The sequence below is a fragment of the Lepus europaeus genome, chromosome 12 (genome assembly GCF_033115175.1).
Source record: "Lepus europaeus isolate LE1 chromosome 12, mLepTim1.pri, whole genome shotgun sequence".
Taxonomy (NCBI): Eukaryota; Metazoa; Chordata; class Mammalia; order Lagomorpha; family Leporidae; genus Lepus; species Lepus europaeus.
In genome coordinates this window covers 58,427,134-58,448,377 of record NC_084838.1, presented here as the reverse complement: position 1 = coordinate 58,448,377, position 21,244 = coordinate 58,427,134, and the positions used below count along the sequence as shown (strand labels likewise).

The 21,244-nt window shown below is 40.7% G+C and overlaps 1 protein-coding gene across 24 annotated transcripts in view; it reads right to left on the bottom strand.

Moving 5' to 3' along the window:
• The window catches only part of BNC2 (basonuclin zinc finger protein 2), a 454,605-nt gene that overhangs the window by 420,657 nt on the left and 12,704 nt on the right, over window positions 1–21,244 (bottom strand). The window contains exon 2 of one of the 24 annotated variants that reach the window (XM_062208177.1): window positions 19,456–19,667. The exons of the other annotated variants lie outside the window; for them this stretch is intronic. Within the exon in view, the coding sequence (XP_062064161.1) occupies window positions 19,456–19,667 (212 nt within the window). The remainder of the gene's footprint in view (window positions 1–19,455; window positions 19,668–21,244) is intronic. 24 annotated transcript variants of the gene reach the window in all.

Sequence of the window (21,244 nt, the reverse complement as noted above, 5' to 3'; positions counted from 1 at the left end):
TTTCAAAGAAATCTTCCCTGACCCCAGAAATTTCAGTCGGTGGTGTCTGCTTTGTATTTGGGGGTTCTGAATAATAACCCATGTAGAAACAGGGCAGAGGTATCAAGGCTCAAAAAAAGTTTGGCCATCACTGGAGAGTTTCAAATATCCCTAAAATCAAATAATTCTGACATTTCAAATATCTAATTTCTACTCAAGTTAAACTATACTGAAAAAGGATTCACTGTTATAAATTCATAGATCCTCAAGTCCACTTATTAGGGTCAATGTTCATTTATTTTCAACACTCCAAAAATTGATCAACACTTTTGAAAACTGATCACTTTATTCCTTCTTTCCCCCTTGTTGGTTGCAATGAGTGGCAAAGGTTGAACATAAAACCCAAAAGGTTTAGAGTCTGACCAAGTCACAACCAGTCACTTACCAGTGGCTGACCTAAGGCAATTGTACCATTTTCTCTGGGCTCATCTACTCTTTTGTAGGAAGACAGAAACAATGATAACTTCCTTAGAGGATTCTGCAGACATATAAGTGGAAGGCAGCATTTGCATTCCTAATATCACAGTCACTATTTCACATTTTTGCCAGATTGCCAAAATTGTATTGGTCTCCTCATCTGTTATGTCAACTCCATAAGGATAAAGGACTTTTAATCTTTTATGCCCCACCATTAAATCTCCAGAGCCTAATACAATGTCTGCCTTATACATGTTAAGAATGCAACAGTGTATTTTTCAACTTTATTAATTTGAAAGGCAGAGGAACAGAGAGAATGATCTTCCATCTGCTGGCTTTACCCCTGCAAATTGCCTCAATATCCAGGGTTGGGTGAGGCCAAAGCAGGAACTCCACCCTGGTCTCCCTCTCGGGTGGCCTAAACATTTGAGCCATCATGTGTCACATTCTCAGATGCATCAGCAAGAAGCCAAATCAGAAGCAGAGTAGCTGGGACTTGAATAGGCATTACCATATAAGTTGCTGTACAATCAGCAACTTAATCTGTTGCTCCAAAGAGCATAGCACCAGCCCCCAAAGAGTTTTAAAATAAATACATTAAAAACAGAAAGCTGGCGCTGTGGCACAGGTTAATCCTCCGCCTGCGGCACCACCATCCCATATGGTGCTGGTTCTAGTGCCTGCTGCTCCTCTTCCAATCCAGCTCCCTGCTATGGCCTGGGAAAGCAGCACAAGATGGCTCAAGTGTTTGGGCCCCTGCACCCAAATGGGAGATCCAGAAGAAGCTCCTGGCTTTGGATCGGCGCAGCTCCAACCATTGTGGCCATTTGGGGAGTGAACCAGCAGATGGAAGACCTCTCTCTCTCTGCCTCTACCTTTCAAATAAATAAATAAATCTTTAAAAAAAAGAAAGAAAGAAAAAAGGCCAGCACCGCAGCTCACTAGGCTAATCCTCTGCCTGCAGCGCTGGCAGCCCAGGTTCTAGTCCCGGTTGGGGTGCCGGATTCTGTCCCGGTTGCTCCTCTTCCAGTCCAGCTCTCTGCTGTAGCCCAGGAAGGCAGTGGAGGATGGCCCAGGTCCTTGGGCCCTGCATCCGCATGGGAGACCAGGAGAAGCACCTGGCTCCTGGCTTCAGATCAGCGCAGCGTGCTGGCTGTAGCAGCCATTTGGGGGGTGAACCAACGGAAGGAAGACCTTTCTCTCTGTCTCTCTCTAACCCTGCCTGTCAAAAAAAAAAAAAAAAAAAAAAAAAAAGAAAGAAAAGTCTAATCCATATGTCTCATTCACTCATACTGGCTTTGTTCCACAAGAATACATGTTTCAAGTCATTGCTCACCAAGAAGAAACTCAGCTACAGTGTACAGTGATAAAATCTGTCTTTGTACACAAATAGAGAAAAAATTCATATAAGCAAGATGTTACTGACAGCACCTTCACACAACAACAGCAAGCACTGCTTTTTCTGTGTTAATGAAATTTCTTTTATGTCAATCAGCAACTGATTTTACAATCTATCAAAAATGTTTGATTTTTCTGTGTTATATCTGTTTGTATGTAGTAAACTATTTAATCCTCACCACCATAATCCCATGAGTCAGGTTCCATTATTAACCTTATTTTATAGAGGAGGAAATTGGGCCTGTATTGCATTTGTGCTTATAAAAATTTTCATTTAACATCTACTTAGCATAAAAATAGTATGTGTAAGGCGCAGTTCTTGTATTATATTTTAAATAGGAGATTTAAGTCTCTTGCCAAGAAAAACACACTTAAGTTAGAAGAGGTTTCAGAAGAACTGGTGTCTAAAGTTGTATTGCTTTTGCCGAAACTTACCAGTTTTGAGATTTGTTCTAATAGGATAAAGCTTTCAACTATGGGGAGTCTTCAGGAAAATGCAGCACCCATGTCACCTAGTTAAGAATCCTGGCACTAGCAATCTGTTTCACCCCACTCAGAGGGCTGTAGTGCATAATTATTTTCATCTGGTCATAACACAAGGTGGTGAGTTTAATCTCTAAAACCCTACAGGGATTGGTTTTAGCAGGTTTAGAAATTGCCTCTCACGCTATGAATGTGCCTCACAGCAAGATGGTCTTGCTAATGGTTCCCAGATTAAGATTTGGAGGACCAAAGGCATGGCTCTCTCCTCTTCATAAATTCCTTGCCTTTGTGGGCCGGGTCTGTGGTCATTCAAGGTATCCTCATGGCCCTCCTTTCAAAAACAATTTGTTCTGATTTGGACCAAAAATGAGATTTTTTTAAAAACTTATTTAAAAAGTTTAAAAACAATTACTATTTGCTGGAGTCCAATGAATGTGTATGTAAAGTAAACCATGAGTAACATATTCTTAAAAACACAGAAGTGTACACACAAACAATAACGTGGCTATGAATGTGAAATAATCTCTAACTTAACCTTGATTTTTAAAAATTTTGCCCAGTTTTTCCTTCCAGGAAAAAAAAAATTCTAGAAAACCAATTCAAGAATGCAACTGAATTTCTTACTAAGATCCACTCTACTCAATCAATGCTAATTTTTCCCAGATTCTAAAGAACCGTCACCATACAAAGTCATGAAGAATGAAAACATGACGATCTGAAAAATCAATTTTTAAAATGTAGTCACTAGAAATACGGGGACTAACAAATCCCACAAAGTAAAAATGATGAAAGAGCCAAACTCAAAAAAAAAAAAAAATATATATATATATATACATATATGTGTGTGTGTGTGTGTAAATCAAACATCTCTACTATATAGGATTTCAGAAAAGGCTTCTGGGCAGTGCCCAACATTTTGAGTGGTAGGAAGCCACTTTTATTAGCAATGACAATGACATGACTAAAAACTATTGGACTTACACACCTGGTTCAACAAATGTTAAAGTATTTTGTTTCACCAAAAAATATTATTATATCACAAATTCCCTCCCCATTATCATAGTGTATACATGAGGTAGGCACTACATAGGTAAATTCTGAAAGTCAGATTTTAATAAGCACAGAGAAGTAACAAAACATTTTCAAATTATGCTTTCTTTTCATGTCTTTGGAACTCAAACTTGACCTACGACCAAGATCTCAGTAACATAAAACTGAAAAACTAGGAAACATAATCTTAGAGAACCATAATTCCTCCAGACTGGAAAGTTGCTGGGGGACTGCCAAGTTCTTCCCATCTCCAGACCTAAAGGCAATGTCTGGCATAAAGAAGGTCCTCAGATTTTATTTGCAGAAAGAGATAAGTAAACCACAGAATTACAGTCTTTAAAGCTCTTACAAACACATTATCCTACTGTTCATCCTAAAGTATAAAAGACAGGTAACCTCATGGCACTTCAAAGATGACAAACCAGCACAGGAGAGCCACAACCATCTGATACTAGGGATCCAAAGGCACTGCTTTCCACTACCATCAGCTCTGAACCACCAGCGAAATGGCTCAGGGCCTCTCCTCTGCCACTTTTGCTCTACTCTCTGTATTTTATGATCTAGGGTGTAAGTTGACCAGATCATTCAGACGCCAAGCCCTAACAAGATCCACTACTGTCTTTACTGCTGACCAAGTCTGAAAGCTCAGACTACCAGATGTTTCAGTCTACTTAAATAAGGCACACATAATGCTATATTTATACTGTACACAAGTTTCAACCTACCACATATTTTTAACCAAAATTGTTTCTTTGGAATTTTTATGCACAGATCTTTACTGACAGCTTAATTCTAGATAGACCTTTACACTTTACAGGAAAACAAAGCAAAGAAATGCAAGCTGTTATCGTGTAATTCCCAGGTTCTGTGGATTTCTCATAAAAACTGGTCACCACAAAACCTATCAAGCTAACATATATGAAATGCAGGATAGAAAAATCCAGTATATTTTCAGATTCCACAACTTAAGACTTCAAAGTGGACATAATCTTCACCTGATCTTCACCAGCAGGTAGCACACTGTTGCTCTTAGGTAAAACTATTTCAGTGATCAATTCAACATTTATGGACTACTTATTGCCTGCTAGGCTTATGTTAGATTTGGTGGTTTAAACATGAATAAAATATCACTCCTGCCCCAGGGTAGGGACAATCTTAATGGTGGTTTAGACAGATACAATCAAATACAAAAAGGCTATTGTATTGTCCTATATGTGCCACAAATGTGGTTGCTACACATAATTTTGTAAGGAATGCACAAGAAGGAAAACCAGTAATTTAATTAGTCAGTGGAGGTGAGCCTACAGAAATTAGCACTGACACATGTACATCCTTATATAAGGGGCTGAAACATAAAAGTCATTAAAGCATGGCATTCCTAACACTGTGCACTGAATCTTGAACAACTACGGGTAACTTCTTAGATAAAAAACGTAAGGACTCTTTTCCTTAAAGTCAAGCAATAATTGTTCAATAGTGTGTATATATCTGAAAGTAGTCTCATTTGTTCTCAATATTGCTCAGCCAACCATAACTGGCACAAGCTAGGAGCTCTGCATTTTGTATTGCCCTATTTGCAATATGCTGCAGATCAATATGGTAAAAGTTATATGCTATCACCCATTTTCTTACTGTCTTCCTTCCACATCGGAATCAAGTACTACTTACCTCTGGAAGTTACCCTAGAATAGAAACAAATGTATTATACCAATTATTAAGCAATAACCAACATTGGAACAATTTGGTTCATTAAATGGCTCCTTTAAGAAGGGATCTAGGAGGTTGATTCACACAGACCTGCAAGTTAGAAGACAGCCCCACATGAGTCCATTTAAAGTGTGCTGTGCACTCTTCGGCTCTGACAGCAACCACTCCATTCCTTTCTACATGCCATCGCTAAATGCTTTTCTCCTCGGCATTCACAATACAGCCAGTAACCCTCTCTCAGCCAGAAAATATAAAGGTTGATTAGAAGAGGATCCTCCCAACCCTACAGCCAAGAACACTACCATCTCTGGTGCATGATTTGAATTGAAAAGGATTCTTCAATTGATTAGTCAACAAATGTGGTGCATGTACCTACACACATGCATTCCTGCAGGCACACACCCACCACCTCCCTTGTGGCAGTCATCAGAAAGTGCTGGACTGGTCCCAGAACGCCTTCTCAGTGTCCTAGGGCTCTGTCTCCAAATTCTCTTTAAGTAGACATTACCAATCTATCAATATGGCATGAGAGCTGAAACCTGTTTTCCATCTTTAATTTAGTCTAGTGTTCAGATAAGGAGCTCTAACGTACCAAAGAAGTTACAAAGATCAAAGAGCTAGTCAGTGACAGAGTCTGGGTTAGAAAAAGCCCAGAGCTTGTGTTTTCTGGTCCACAGCACAGGCCTATCTGGAATGTTTATCATACACACCCTAACCTTTACCATTCTTTGATTTCTGTGTCCTGATCATTTAACTTCTTATCTCATTTTGGTTGCCACATATGCTCCTCTCCCTTCTGCTTTTAGAGAATTCCATGTCCCTGGCATAAAAGGGGAAGAAACTCACTGTTATTTCCAATGCAGGTAGCTAACAAATGCCTACCGTTAACTTGGTATCTCTCCCATTAAGCCCTCAGCTGCCCCTCAAAGGTTCACTCCAGAGCTTGACATTTGCTCCTGCCCAGAAGTATTCACCCTATTGAGAAAGTGCTTTGACCTTTAATGGCATGGTGGCAAAATAGCACAATGGCTGTGTGTCTTTCCAAATAGGCATATTTGTGACAAATACTACGTAGTTTTGTCACTAAGACACAAGAACTTAAACAGTAAGATTACACCAAAAGCAAAAAGGAAGGAGCTAGTCAAGTGACCAAAGAAAATTGCTATTCCTACACTTAACTACTAGGCATAGAAACCAAATACACAATCCATATGAATCCAACACCAAATGAACACTACAACTTCATTCTACTTTTCCATTGTAAAATGAGCCTGATATGGCTCATCAGAGAAGGGTTACCACATACATCATGTTCTCCAACTGGCAATTTTCTCATATTTATTACTTTTTCAATACCATAAAGCACTTAGTTACTTAATAAACAGACCTAACTATAAACACGTAGTCTATTTCCTTATAAGGGGATGCAGAGAATTTTTTGATTGAAATCCTATAAGTTCTACTGTTGTCACCTCAGTTAGGCTAAGTAATATTGTTGTTGCTGGGAAGGTGTTGTGGCAAAGTGGGTTAAGTCACTACTTTGGATGCCCACATCCCAAATCAGAGCGCTGGTTACAGTACCGGCTACTCCACTTCAGATCCAGCTCCATGCTAATGCACACAGGAAGGGAGCAGATGGTGGCTCAATTACTTGGGTTCCTGCCTGCCACCCATATGGGAGACATGGGAGGAGTTCCTGACTCCTGGCTTTAGCCAGGCCCATCCCCAGCTCTTGTGGAAATTTACAGAGCAAACCAGTGAATGGAAGCTCACTTGCCAGCTCTCTTAGTCTGCATTAAATAAATAAATATATTTTTTAAAAATATAAATATCATTTTTCCTCTTCAGATTTTTCATTTGAACACCAGTCTCTACTTCAAGCAGAAATAATCAAATGCCAATATTCTAGGCAAATAAAAAGAGGTTACACATCAACAGCAGGCATCACGGGCCTAGAGTCCTTCCATTGAACAACATATAAGGAAATTTGAATGACATCTCTAATTTTAATGTTTTATTTTATGTCAGGCACTGTGCTGATCCCATCAAACCCTAACCAATGACAGTTGTTCTCCTCTATATTGACCAATGAGGAAACTGAAGCTTAAAGAAATTCTGTCCCTTGTCCAACCTCCCATAACACAACTGGCATGCAAACTCAGGCCTCTCTGACTCAGACCCTGTCTACCCTATGCTATCCAGGCTGCTACCCACAACACTATAAATATTTGGAAACATTTGTAAAAACTGTGGTAAGGCAATCAGAGTCACAACTGACTAATTATTCCTCAAAAGGCAGATATCTTGAATAAACAGCATGTCCACAATCAAACCATCATATCATCAAAAGCTAATTAAATCCAGGTTATGAGGTACGTGTCTGTCACATCAGACACAATGGAACCCTTATGATCCTTGAGTGGTTTTACCACACTGTAGTATTTACCATGCTTTGTTATGAAATCAAAAATACAAAGCTTGAAAATGTTTAAACAATGAATACACAAAAAGTGTTAAAAAATAAAAGAAAAAGTACTTCAAAATAAAAGATTAATCAATGAAATGATCTGCATGGACAACAGGTACGCACTGCAATAGATCGACAGTTGCAAAACACTATTTAACGCATGTAGTTTCTGGACTTCTGCAGACTGTTTTGCCCTACATTAGTATTTTGCTGGTGGTGTTTCTGTTTTGTTTTTTTTTTTTTGTTTTTTTTTTTTTTTTGGCGGGGGAAGCACAGAGAGTGAGTTTCTATCTGCTAATTCACTCCTTAACTGTCCGTAACAGTAGGGGCTGTGCTGGGCCAAAGCTGGGAACTGGAACCTCCATCAAGGTCTCCCTCATGGGTGGCAAGAAGCACTCACTTGAGTCATCGCTGCTGCCTCCCAGGGTCTGCATTAGCAGGAAGCTGGAATCAGGAGCAATGCTAGGTATGAAGCCAGGTACTTCAATATGGAAACAAGCACCTTCACTGCTAGGCCAAACATCTATCCCATATTAGTTATATTAACATCTGAAACTCCACTGTATTTTACCTATCTCGCCTACTGTTGATCTACTAAACTAATAAGAGACCTCTAATTTAGAAAAGAAATGGCATCACAGTTTCCAAAATAATTTGTGTAGACATAAGTATGATGATTTCTGTTTCTGTAATAGGGAAAAAGAAACCAATGCATGTTTGGCACTTGCACTGGACACCATAGCAAGCATATTTACATGTTATCTTAGTATAAATGCTAATATATAATTATAAATACTATTTTTTTTATACAAGAGAGAATGGTGGGTCAAAAGTAAAAGATGTTAAAGGCTAGGGAGGGGGTGAATGTAGGAGTTAATTGTTATTTCAACATAGTTTTTATTTTGGGGTAATGAAAATATTCTAGAATTGAGTATATTCCACAACCAAAATACCACTGACTGTACATTTTAAAATGGTGAATTTTATTTTATGTGAGTTATGTTACTATAAAAAATGCACAGTCACAGTAAACATTAACATTTTGGAAATACAGGTGAAGGGTATCCAGGAATTCTTTGTACTATTTTTCCAACTTCTTAATAAGCCTGTGCTTATTTCAAAATGAAAACTTTGGGGGCCAGCATTGTGGTTCAGTGGGTTAAGCCATCGTCTGCAATGCTGGCATCCCATACTGGACTGCTGGTTCAAATCCTGGCTACTCTGCTTCTGATCCAACTCCCTGCTCTTGTGCCTGGGAAGTCAGGGGAAGATGGCCAGGTACTTGGGCACCTGTCACACATGTGGGAGATCTGGATGGAGTTACAGGCTGCTGGCTTCAGGCCAGTCCAGACTTGGATGTTGTGGCCAACAGAAGAAAGGTATCTCCCTCTATCTCTTTCAAATGAATCTTGTTTAAAAGTTTGAAATTTTTTTAAAAAGTCACAATTATGGCTAACATTACTGAACTATACACTAATAGAGGTAAATTTTAATTTTAATTTATATATTTACATTTATTTTTTTAAGAGGCAGTGAGTAAGAGACAGATCTTCCATTGCTCATTCACCACACAGACACCTGCAACAGCTAGGTCTGGAGTAAGCTGAATTCACAAACCCAGAACTCAATCCAGCTTTCTGATGCTGGCGATAGAGACCAAAGATCTTGAGCCATGATCTGCTGCCTCCCAGGGTGTGCATTAGTAGGAAACTGGATCAGAAGCAGAGCCCAGGTTGAATTTTGATATGGGAATATGGGCATCCAAAGTGGCATATTAACTGCTGCACTGAATGCATACCCCAAGTTACTATTTTTTAATAAATAAAAACTGCAACAAGTGAGTTTTATTGAACATTTCTGAGCTACTTCCAGTTGACTGCAAAAGAGTCCAATGTGAATGGAAAGAGGAGAGAAGGCTTGGGTACTGTGCTGCCTATTGAACAGTTACTCTCAATTGAGCTTTATTCATAACCAAGTAGTCTTATATAAGTTCTCTTCCCAGCTACAATTTTGCAATTGATAGTTGAAAGAAATGAACATGTAAAAATATTTGTTTTCATAAAATTCTGGGGTTTTATAACCTCTAAAATTTTTTTGAGTTGATTTAAAAATCTTTTACTGGTTTACCAATAACTCACAGGATATATATTTTTTAAATTAGAGACATGTGTTTCAACATACAATGTGTTAATTTACAAAACGCTGACAAATAATATGGTGGGCATCTGCATAAGTGGGTATATCTGGGTTTGATTTGGAGACATATGACTAAATATCTTTAGTACGCCAAGTATATAAAATATCCATATGTCTCTACAGAACTCATTTACTCAAGAATGTTAAGAAGTGGAATTTGGGGTTCCACTTCTTAAGTAGCAATCAAGTATGTACTTCAAAACAACAGAAAAATTCCTTTTGCTAAAAAAAAAAAGAGTATCAGGTATGTATTCTGAGAGGAAAAGAGAAATATTTTTATCCATATTTTTCATTTCTGTATCAGTGGCTGACCGGTGATTCCTAACAGATATGTTATTGCTAATCTGGATGGAATGATTCACCACTGTGTCAACTCTGCAATCTGTACCCTGCAGTGTCCTCGGCCTGCTGAATAGGAGACACCACCACTCCAGTCCTTTGTGACAAAGAACACATCTCTCAGGATTTCTAAACATCCTTCAAGGTGGCAGTACCCCCAGGTTCAGATCTCAGACAAGCCTTAACATCTCTACCTTTTTGTATTTCACAGTCAACAGATGAGTGGGAAGCTAGTCCTATCAGTCAGGCTGAGGGCCAACCCCTCTTGCACTGTTTTGAAATAACCCTTTCTCTTCCTGGCCTATCAGCTGCAATTCTCATTTCCATCATCAGTTATTCTTCAAATTGAACACACCTACACTAATTTGATGGACATCACAAAAACCATAAGAGAAATGGATATTTTTAAAAAATGGAAAAATTCTTTTTTTTAAACACTTGCTTTTTATACTCACAGCCCTCAAAAATAATATGGCTTAGACCACCTAACTTTTTTAATGTAACAGAATATGATATACTGTTTAGAAAAAAACCACTGGGAATACATTATTCAAAACAGAGAAATATTCAATGAGTTCAAACCTCATTTTCCAGAACACAAAATGTTCATGTTCCAGGCCCACAGCGTGGCTCAGTGAGTTACGCTGCCACTTGCAAAGTCATATATCCTGCATCAGAGTGCCAGTTGCAATCCTGACTATTCTTCTGATCCAGCTTCCTGCTAAAGCACCTGAGAAGACAGGGTATGTCCCAAGTACTTGCATTCCTGCCACCCACCTGGAAGTCTGTGATGGAGTTCCTGACTCCTGGCTTCAGCCTAGTCCAGACCTGGCCATTGTGTCCATTTGGGGAGTGAACCAGCAGATCTCTCTCTCTACCTCTATCTCTACCTGTAACTCTGAAACTCTACCTCTCAGTTGTTCTGGCTTTCAAATGAATAAATCAATTGTTTTTTTAAAAGTTCATGTTTGGGACTGGTGTTGTGGCACAGTGGGTTAAGCTGCTGCCTGCAATACAGCTGCTCTACCTCCAATCCAGGTCCCTGCTAATGCACCTAGGAAGGCAGCAGAAGATGGCCCAAGTACCTGGGCCCCTGCCAACCACAAAGACATCAGAATGTTGTTCCAGGCTCCAGGCTTCAGCCTGGCCCAGCCCCGGCAGTTGCAGCCATCTGTGGAGTGAACTAGTGGATAGAAGATCTCCCATCTCTATAACTCTGCCTTTCAAATAAATAAAAAAATGTTTAAAAGTGATGCAGTTTTAGAAAAATGTTCAAAAATTTTAAAAAGTTTATGTTCAAGACTTCTGCATATTAAGTTGCCATATGACAGAAACAATATAGAATTTCTAAGAATTAACTTGGTATAAATAAAGATAGGGCTAAGTTTGAAAGAGCATGAAACAGTTTTGTTTTTAACCGTAACAAAAGAAAGAAAAAAAAAGACACTTCAAAGTAATTAACACGTTAATAAGAGAAAAAATTCAGCATTTTCAGTATTGAATTTTAAACAATTATTAATAATGGAATTGCACAATCTTTTTACTATTTAAGCAAATCCCCAAAGGCCTGTTTATTAATTTTAAAAAAGCCATTGTGTATTTCTTGCTGCAAAAATATGTAACTGTCTTAAGTTGTATGGCATATTCTTTCCCAAATTCTAGCTAGAATAGCCTAATAACACACGGAGAACTCACTGTGCAACACAGCATAAGGTTAAATACCACAACCTGTCGCCAGCCTTAACTGCTCCTAGCCCTAAGACTTTAATTTCTACTAGGTTGCAGCTCGAAGACTGAGAGCACTGAAGTTCTCTTTCAGCAGGCATGGACAAGGACCACATATTTTCACACATGCTGGTGCATATAACACTGTTGGCTGCCCTAGTCACAAGCATGTCCATGACAGAACTACTAAATCAGCCTGTGAAAATTACTTTAGATCAACCCATGATGAATAGGTGACCAAAATACCAGCAGGTTTTCTATAAACCATAATCTTTTGAAAAAACTTGTAGAAAAAGAAATACTACAAAATTCTTCTGTGACAACACTAGTCTATCACTTTGATTCACAGATGAAATATCTCAGTCAAAATTGCAAAGTCAGTATTAGCATTTAATTACCGGAAAAGACAGATTCACAGGTAAGAGCACCTGAACATTTTCTTCCCTGAAAGTACACTTTTTCTGTAAAACACTAAGTAGAAGAAACATTCAATATAGTAATATCTGTTCACAATGTCAAATTGCTGCATGGTAGAATTCTTGATTTCTGCAGCAGGTCCTTAAGATAAAACTAAATGCTAAAATGTATGCTGCGGTAGGTCTATTTTCCAATTACTAGAAGTAAGTCTACAAGAGATATAATTAGTTATGACACTAGGACAGGCATGCATGTTTCAACACACACGCAGCTCAGAACAAAGTTTTTGGCATTATATGACAGAGGACTTAAACCAAAGACTCAAAGAAAGGTTATGGAGTATGCTTTTTTTAATTTAAAACTTGCCACATCAAATTATTTCTTTTAAGTTATAAGCATATTTTGATTTGTGTAAACATCTCTTTAAAGATTTCTCAGGGGTGAAAAACACCCTGTGGCTTTCATTGAACCTACATTACAAATTAAAGAAGCTGACTTCATAAAAACTTCATTTGTTAAAAAAGACAAACTTTACAAAGAAGACTGCTTTTTAACCCAGCACCTTTAGGAAATTTTGGTAATTCTAGACATATTTACTCAATCAGGAATAAATTGCTAAATTCTAAAATTAAAAAAAGTGCAAGGGAGTATAATTTAATTTTTACAAATAAAAGTTTGTCCAAGATATATCAAGATACCCTGAAACCATAACCATTCATTGAGCAAGGCTTTAAAAATTAAAACTTGATGGGCTGGGCACTGTGGTGCAGCAGGTTAAAGCCCCAGCCCACAGCATCGGCATCACATACATGGGCACCAGTTTGAGTCTCCACTGCTCCACTTCTGATCCAGCTCCCTGCTAATGCTCCTGGGAAAGCAGCGGAGGATGGTCAAAGTCCTTGGGCCCCTGCATCCATGTGGGACAGAGCATATGGTCCCTCCAAAGAGGGTGATAATTATGCCCTCAGGTTTTGGCCCAGCTGAGTCTTGAACCTTGTCACAGGTGCTAAGAGCTCTCTCTACCTTCAAGATCTACATGGGAGGCCGGCGCCACAGCTCAATAGGCTAATCTTCCGCCTGCAGCGCTGGCACACTGGGTTCTAGTCCTGGTCGGGGCGCCAGATTCTGTCCCGGTTGCCCCTCTTCCAGGCCACTCTCTGCTGTGGCCCAGGATTGCAGTGGAGGATGGTCCAAGTGCTTGGGCCCTGCACCCCATGGGAGACCAGGACAAGCACCTGGCTCCTGGCTTCGGATCAGCACAGCACGCCAGCCGCAGCGGCCACTGGAGGGTGAACCAACGGTAAAGGAAAACCTTTTTCTCTGTCTCACTGTCCACTCTACCTGTCAAAAAAAAAATCTACATAGGAAATACAGTATAGTAGTTATGTAAAAGACCTTTGAATTTGGCTAAAATACCCAGCAGGTTGTAGCTACACAAGAAAAACTGACCCTAACATTTGCTTCCAACACAGGTTGGTTTTTACTTTTTTCCAAATTAGAAAGTTCCAAAGTTTCAGAGAATCCCAGGGGAAAAAAGAAACATCTAAAATTAAGTTTTCTGGAATTTAATTTAAAATGTATTTGAAATTTCAAAATGTATTGAACTCTCAATTCCTCAAAAATTGTCTACAAATCTTTTAGGTAGCATGTGACTTCATATAATAGACTAAATTTTCAAAAATGCTTTTTATATTTTTAACCTTAAAATGATTCCAAGATCTACAGATTTCATGCAAAATTAGTTTTTAAGGTTCATGTATTTATTTTTATTTGAAAGGCAGAGTGAGAGAGAGACCTTCCATAGCCTGGCTCACTTCTTAAATGCCCATCAGTTACAGCTGGGCCAGGCCTAAACCAGGAGTCAGGAATTCCATCCCAGTCTCCCACGTGGGTGGCAGGACTCCAACTACCTGAGCCAGGGTGTGCATTAGCAGGAAACTGGATGGGAAGTGGAAGTGGAATGGAGTCACTCACTCTGATGTGGGATCACGTGTCCCAACTGGCAGCTTACCTTGCCACAACACCTGCCCCCAAAATTGTAGGGTTTTTATGATGTAGAAAAATGTTTGTAAGATGAACTGGAGGAATTTCAACAACACAGATTTTTTTTCCCTCAAGAAAGCATTAACTAATGCTTTTCTTAATTGAAACCAGGAAGTCTTAATAAAGAAACTGGTAAGAGGTATCTCTAACTTAAACATCTTCAACATTTTAAACAAATCTTAACTCATAAAGAAACAAAATTGTATTTCTCTTCAGTAACTATTTTTCTTTGACTTTTGTCAAATATCAACATTTTGCAAACAAATCACTTTAGAAATAGTACATAGGAACATTTGTGTACTTCATTAGCTTTCTCATTTCCAGTATCCCTCTGTGTTGCTTATGCCTGACACACAAAGATTTCCTCCACTAACAGAAAATACATAACCTAAGTTTCGTACCAAGCCCTCTCATTTCAGCCTACAGCTCTACACAAGTGTTAAATACCACCGTGCACTCACGCAGTCTCTTCTTAAAACTTTTTTGACTTTTCAACGAGGTGGTGGAGCAGCTCTGCACACACAGAGATGCAGATCTTTGAGAAGACCCTGATGGGAATGACCACTACCCTGGAGCTAAGCCCAGAGAAACCATCGAGAATGTCAAAGCCAAACTCCAAGACAAGGAGGGCATCCCGCCCAAGCAGCAGGGTCTGATGTTTGCAGACAAACAGCTGGAGGATGGCCACGCTCTATCAGACAACATCCAGGAAGAGGCCACCTGTACATGCTGCTCCACCTTCGAGGTGGCATCCTGGAGCCCTCTTCTGCCAGCTCACCGAAAGGACAACTGCGACAGGATGATACCCCCACCCTAAGAAGAAACGCAGCCACACCACCACCTCCGCCCCAAGGAGAAGGTCAAAGAAAGCCATGCCCCCACACGGCAGCCTCCTGCTCAAACGCCATGGCCCTGTGACCTCAATAAAGTTTCTCTATCAATGACTGGAAACAAACAAAAACGTTTCTTGATATCCTTTGCCTTGAGAAGCCTTCTGGGGCAGCATTTGGCCTCGGTGTTAAGTCTCAGCTGGGACACCTGTATCCCATATCAAAGAGTCTGGGTTACAGTCGTGAATCCACTAATTCCAGGTACTGCTGATATACACCCTAAAAGGTGTCAGCTGGTTAGATCTTAGCTGCTGCATGGTAGACCTGGATAGAGTTCCCAGCTCCTCACTTCAGCCACTGTGGCCATTCTGGGGGAGTAAACCAGCTGATGAGAGCTATAGCATGTTCTCTCGCTCTCTGTTTTTCAAATATTAGAAAAAAAAAGTCTTCCAAGCCTCTGACCTATAACAATTTAGCTCAGCATCCAAAGTATGCACTCTAAAGTAGAACCTATCAGGTTCTTCCCATATAGAGCTGGTTATATACAAAATAATGACAATCTGGAGGATGGAAAGATGCCTATAAACATTCATGCACAGCCTGTGCCGTGGCTCACTTGGTTAATCCACCACCTGTGGCGCCAGCATCCTATATGGGCGCCAGGTTCTAGTCCCGGTTGCTCCTGTTCCAGTCCAGCTCTCTGCTGTGGCCCAGGTGCCTGGGCCCTGCACCCGCATGAGAGACCAGAAAGAAGCACCTGGCTCCTGGCTTCGGATGGGCACAGCACCAGCCATAGCGGCCATTTGGGGAGTGAACCAATGGAAGGAAGACCTTTCTCTCTCTCTCTTTTACTGTCTCTAACTTGTCAAATAAATAAAAAATTTAAATAAATTTCATGCACAAGGAAGCCTCAAGAAGTTCATAGAAAATGTTTGATACCATATAAATCCATTTTCCATGAACTTTTTGAGCCTACTCATAATGAACAATGAATAAAATCACACATCAAGTCTTATATAGCTAAATGAATTTTTAAAAATTTAAAGAAGTTCTATAACTGATGAGGGGAAAGAATCAATGTCAAAATTGTCACCTCAGGACAGTACACTTCTCCCAACAATATTACCACTGTTCGAAACTAGAATTCCTCCATAACTACTTCCAGAGTCAGCTGGTAAACTATAGGTGAAAAATAAACTTCTTTTTTTTAATAAAAAATGGAATTATCTAGCTTTATCACCTACCAACTTCATCAGGTTTAACACCAAAAGACTTTTGAATCAGAAAATCAAAACGGATGTCTCAGAGAATTTGCTGGTGCCAAAGATACTCAGCAGAATTAGATACAGGGTATGAATTGTATGGTAGATGAATTATATTTCAGTAAAACTGTTTAGAAACATGTAAGTGACAATAACTAAATGGAACCAGTGAAGCTTCATTAAAAAGATTAAACTATTCAAAATAATAAGGAAAACATATTTAAAGATTAATCAAGGCCTGCACCTTGGCTTAACAGGCTAATCCTCCGCCTTGCGGCGCCGGCACACCAGGTTCTAGTCCCGGTTGGGGCGCCGGATTCTGTCCCAGTTGCCCCTCTTCCAGGCCAGCTCTCTGCTGTGGCCCAGGAAGGCAGTGGAGGATGGCCCAAGTGCTTGGGCCCTGCACCCGCATGGGAGACCAGGAGAAGCACCTGGCTCCTGGCTTCGGATCAGTGCGATGTGCCGGCTGCAGCGGCCATTGGAGGGTGAACCAACGGCAAAAAGGAAGACCTTTCTGTCTGTCTGTCTCTCTCTCACTATCCACTCTGCCTGTCAAAAAAATAAAAAATAAAAAAAAAAGATTAATCAAAAGCATAGATCACCCAGAAGCAGACCAATCAGGTAGCAAGCTTCCTTTCTTTTTAAGATGTATCTATTGCCGGCACTGTGGCTCAATAAGCTAATCCTCCGCTGCGGCGCCGGCACACCGGGTTCTAGTCCTGGTCAGAGCGCCAGATTCTGTCCCGGTCGCTCCTCTTCCAGTCCAGCTCTCTGCTATGACCTGAAAAAGCAGTAGAAGATGCCCCAAGTCCTTGGGCCCCTACACCCATGTGGGAGACCTGGAAGAGGCTCTTGGCTCCTGGCTCCTGGCTTCAGATTGATGCAGCTACATCCATTGTGGCTAACTGGAGAAATGGCTAACAAGAGGATGGAAGACCTCTTTCTCTGCCTCTCCTCCTCTCTCTGTGTAACTCTTTCAAATAAATAAATAAATATTTATAAAGAAAAAAAAAAAGAAACATACATGGGGGGCCAGCACTGTGGTGTAGCAAGTAAAGCTGCCGCCTGCAGTGCTGGCATCCCATATGGTTCAAGTCCCAGTCACTCCACTTCTGATCCAGCTCTCTGCTATGGCCTGGAAAAGCAGAAGATGGCCCAAGTCCTTGGGCCCTTGCACTTGTGTGGGAAACCTGGAAGAAGCTCCTGGCTTTGGATTGGCGCATCTCTAGCCGTCGCGGCCATTTGGGGAGTGAACCAGCAGATGGAAGACTCTCTCTCTCTGCCTCTGCATCTCTATGACTCTGCCTTTCAAATAAATAAATAAATCTTAAAAAATAAAAATAAAAAATATTTGGATATACCCATCCATCCATGCTGAATTTTACATATAATAGTTTTCCAACTCAAATGAGATTTGTGTGATTTTCTGAATGGCAGGGCCAGATTTTACGCTCGCTCTTAGGAGTACAGGACCTTATTACTCAGAAGCACACAATCTCTCAAACAATCTGACTAGAGAGGCACATTTTTCCTTAAAGAAATTAACCATCCTGGCTGGCACCGCAGCTCACTTGGCTAATCCTCCACCTGTGGTGCCGGCACCCCAGGTTCTAGTCCCGGTTGGGGCGCCAGATTCTGTCCCAGTTGCTCCTCTTCCAGTCCAGCTCTCTGCTGTGGCCCGGGAGGCCCATGCAGGATGGCCCAAGTGCTTGGGCCCTGCACCCGCATGGGAGACCAGGGGGAAGCACCTGGCTCCTGGCTTCGGAGTAGTGCAGTGTGCCGGCCGTAGCAGCCATTTGGGGGGTGAACCCACGGAAAAGACCTTTCTCTCTGCCTCTAACTCTGTCAAAAAAAAAAAAAAAAAAGAAAAAGAAATTAACCATCCTTGGCCAGCACATTTCAACTTGTAGTCTTAATTTTGTTGACTCCACAATGTTCCCTTTATACAGGTCTTTGTACTGTGACATCCTCTACACTGCAAAATATGCAAAAAATAGAATACAAACCCAACTGTGCTAGTTTCCCCACATATGACAGGATGATTTCTGTACACTCAGAGTGCTTACACCTATCCCAGAAACCACTCTTCCAACTGAGCTAAGCATAAGCAGTTCAGAAAAGTACAGCAGCAGATGCCATTAAGAACTCTCCATGGAATAACAGAGAATGAGAAACACTGGTAAAGAATTAACTCATGATCATAAGGACAATCATATCTGGGTTCATTCATTCAGTCATTCAATAAACACTTGTCCAGGGGCCAGCGCTGTGGCTCACGTGGTTAATCCTCCGCCTGTGGCACCGGCATCCAATATGAGCTCTGGGTTCTAGTCCCAGTTCCTCCTTCTTCCAGTCCATCTTTCTGTGGCCCAGGAGGGCAGTGGAGGATGGCCCAAGTACCTGGGCTCCTGCACCTGTATGGGAGACCAGGAGGAAGCACCTAACTCCTGGCTTTGGGCTGGCCTGAGCCCGGCTGTAGCGGCCATTTGGGGGGTGAACCAACGGAAGGAAGACCTTTCTCTGTTTCTCTCACTGTCTAACTCTATCTATCAAATAAATAAATTAAAAAATAAATAAATACACACTTGTCCAGTATTCCCCAGGCACTGCTACAGGTAGCAGAAATTCAAAAACTAACAAAACAAGCAAAGGTCTTTGTTCTGATATAGTTTACATTCTAGGGAAGAAAATAAGTAATACACTATACAGAAACAAAAAAATCATATAATTTCAAGTGGTGACACATGCTCTAAAGAGAGGGAAAAAAGCAAAGTAAATAAGTAACAGTTTTTCAAGTACGGAAAAAAAAAAAAAGCACAGCATGGTAACAAGCTGGGGAAGGCTCTCAGGAAGATCATTCTGAATGGTTGACAATGGAGGGGGGGATCCTAATGAAATGAGAGAGGAAGCTATGCCAGAGTGTAGGAGAAGAACATTACAGATGCAAAGAGCTGAGGCAGGTACACGTTCCTCAAAGTTCAATGAGCAGGCAGAGTCAGGAGGAGGAAGCTGGGTTAGAGAGACAAGTAGGGAGCATACACTGCACATCCCTTACAATTATAGAAAGGAGTTTGGACTTCACCTGCAGGTGTGATAAGAAGTCACTGGAGGGAGTTGAGATAAGCAGAGTATCTCTGTGGAGAGTAGTCTGGGTGTTGGGGGTGGGGAGAGGCAGGACTGGAGGCAGCAGGCCAGTGAGAAGATACTGCAGTGCGCCAGAGCTGCTGTCGGCAGCTGAGGCAGCAAGTGCGTGCGGGTCATCAGAAGACAGATCTCGCAGGGCTTGTCCAGCAGCTGAAGGGTGCAAGGCGAAGAGACAATAAAAAAAAATAGTCTGAAAAATCACAGTGAAAATGAATGCTGGGAAGCACCTAAAGATAAGTCTAATGACAGGCATGTTTACTGGCCCTTTGTTTCTCATGTATCTAATTATATTTTTCCCAGTCTTCCACCTCTGTCGAATTTCTCCATTCTCTCCCCTATCATCTCTCACTGTATTTTCAGTTTGGACACCTTCTGAAATTAAAATTTTAGGAGCTGGTATTGTGACGTAGAGGGTTAAGTTGTCATGCCTTTGTAATGCAGGCATTCCCTAATAGAGCAGTGGTTCTAGTCCCAGCTGCTCTGCTTCCATTCCACTTTCCTGCTAATGTGCCAGTGAGTAGCAGACTTCTGCCTGGCCCAGCCCCAGCCATTTGGGGAGTGAATCAGCAGATGAAAGATTTCTTTCTCTCTCTCCCTCACAATCACTCTTTCAAATAAATAAAATAAATCTTTTAAAAAAATTTAAAATGTGGGGCCAGCGCTGTAGCACTGGCCTGCAACGCCAACATCCCATATGGACACTGGTTCAAGTCCTGGCTGCTCCTCTTCCTATCCAGCTCTCTGCTATGGCCTGGGAAAGCAGTAGAAGATGGCCCAATTCCTTGGGCCCCTGCACCTGTGTGGGAGACCCAGAAGAAGCTCCTGGCTCCTGGCTTAGGATCAGCTCAGTTCTGGCCATTGCAGTCATTTGGGGAGTGAACCAGAGGAATGGAAGACCTCTCTCTCTCTTTCTCTGGTTCTACCTCTCTCTCTGTAACTCTGTATTTCAAATAAATAAAATAATTCTTTTAAAAAATTAAAAATGTACTACACTCTGTCTAAATAGTAAAATTCTCACATTAAGCACTGTACCATGAGTGCTCTGAAACGTAACGCATACACTGGAAATATGGATAGAAGTATAAAATCCTGCACAAAACCCAGGAAACCAGGACAACAGGACACTCCCTGCTCCCTCGATTTCCATCTCTCTGGATGTTATCAAGTGGATGCTCACAATCTTATCTTTCTACCTTCTCTTCCTGTAACAAATTCTCCTTAGGCTAATGAATTTTAAAAGGAACAAAAGAGTGACAGAAAAAAAAAAAAAAAACAAAACTAATTGGGAAGCTTCTGGGATTAACCAATGGGAATGGGAAACTGAATATACAGCTTTAACTTCCTGTCTTCTATCCCTTCCTTCACTTCTATCCCCAAACAGCAGCCAGGCATCAAGTATTTCTGTGCAACAATGGTGATTAGATCTATGGAATTTGTACGTGCGTGTGTGTGTCAGAGTATCCATGACATACAGTGGTTTGTAACTTCCATATAATGGAACATAGAAGGCTGAGTCATGTGGCTTGCTGAATTTTTAGTAGGGTGGGAGGGGATGGGTTTAACACAGCACATACGGGACTTTTTTTTTTTTATATAGTTTTAGGCGTGTTTATATATGGATGAATATTTAGTGTGTCAGTGAATGCTTTACCAGTATTATTGTCAAATAGTATTTCTAAAATCCACATATTGCAAACTAATAAATCTGTTAACAGCCAGCAAATAAA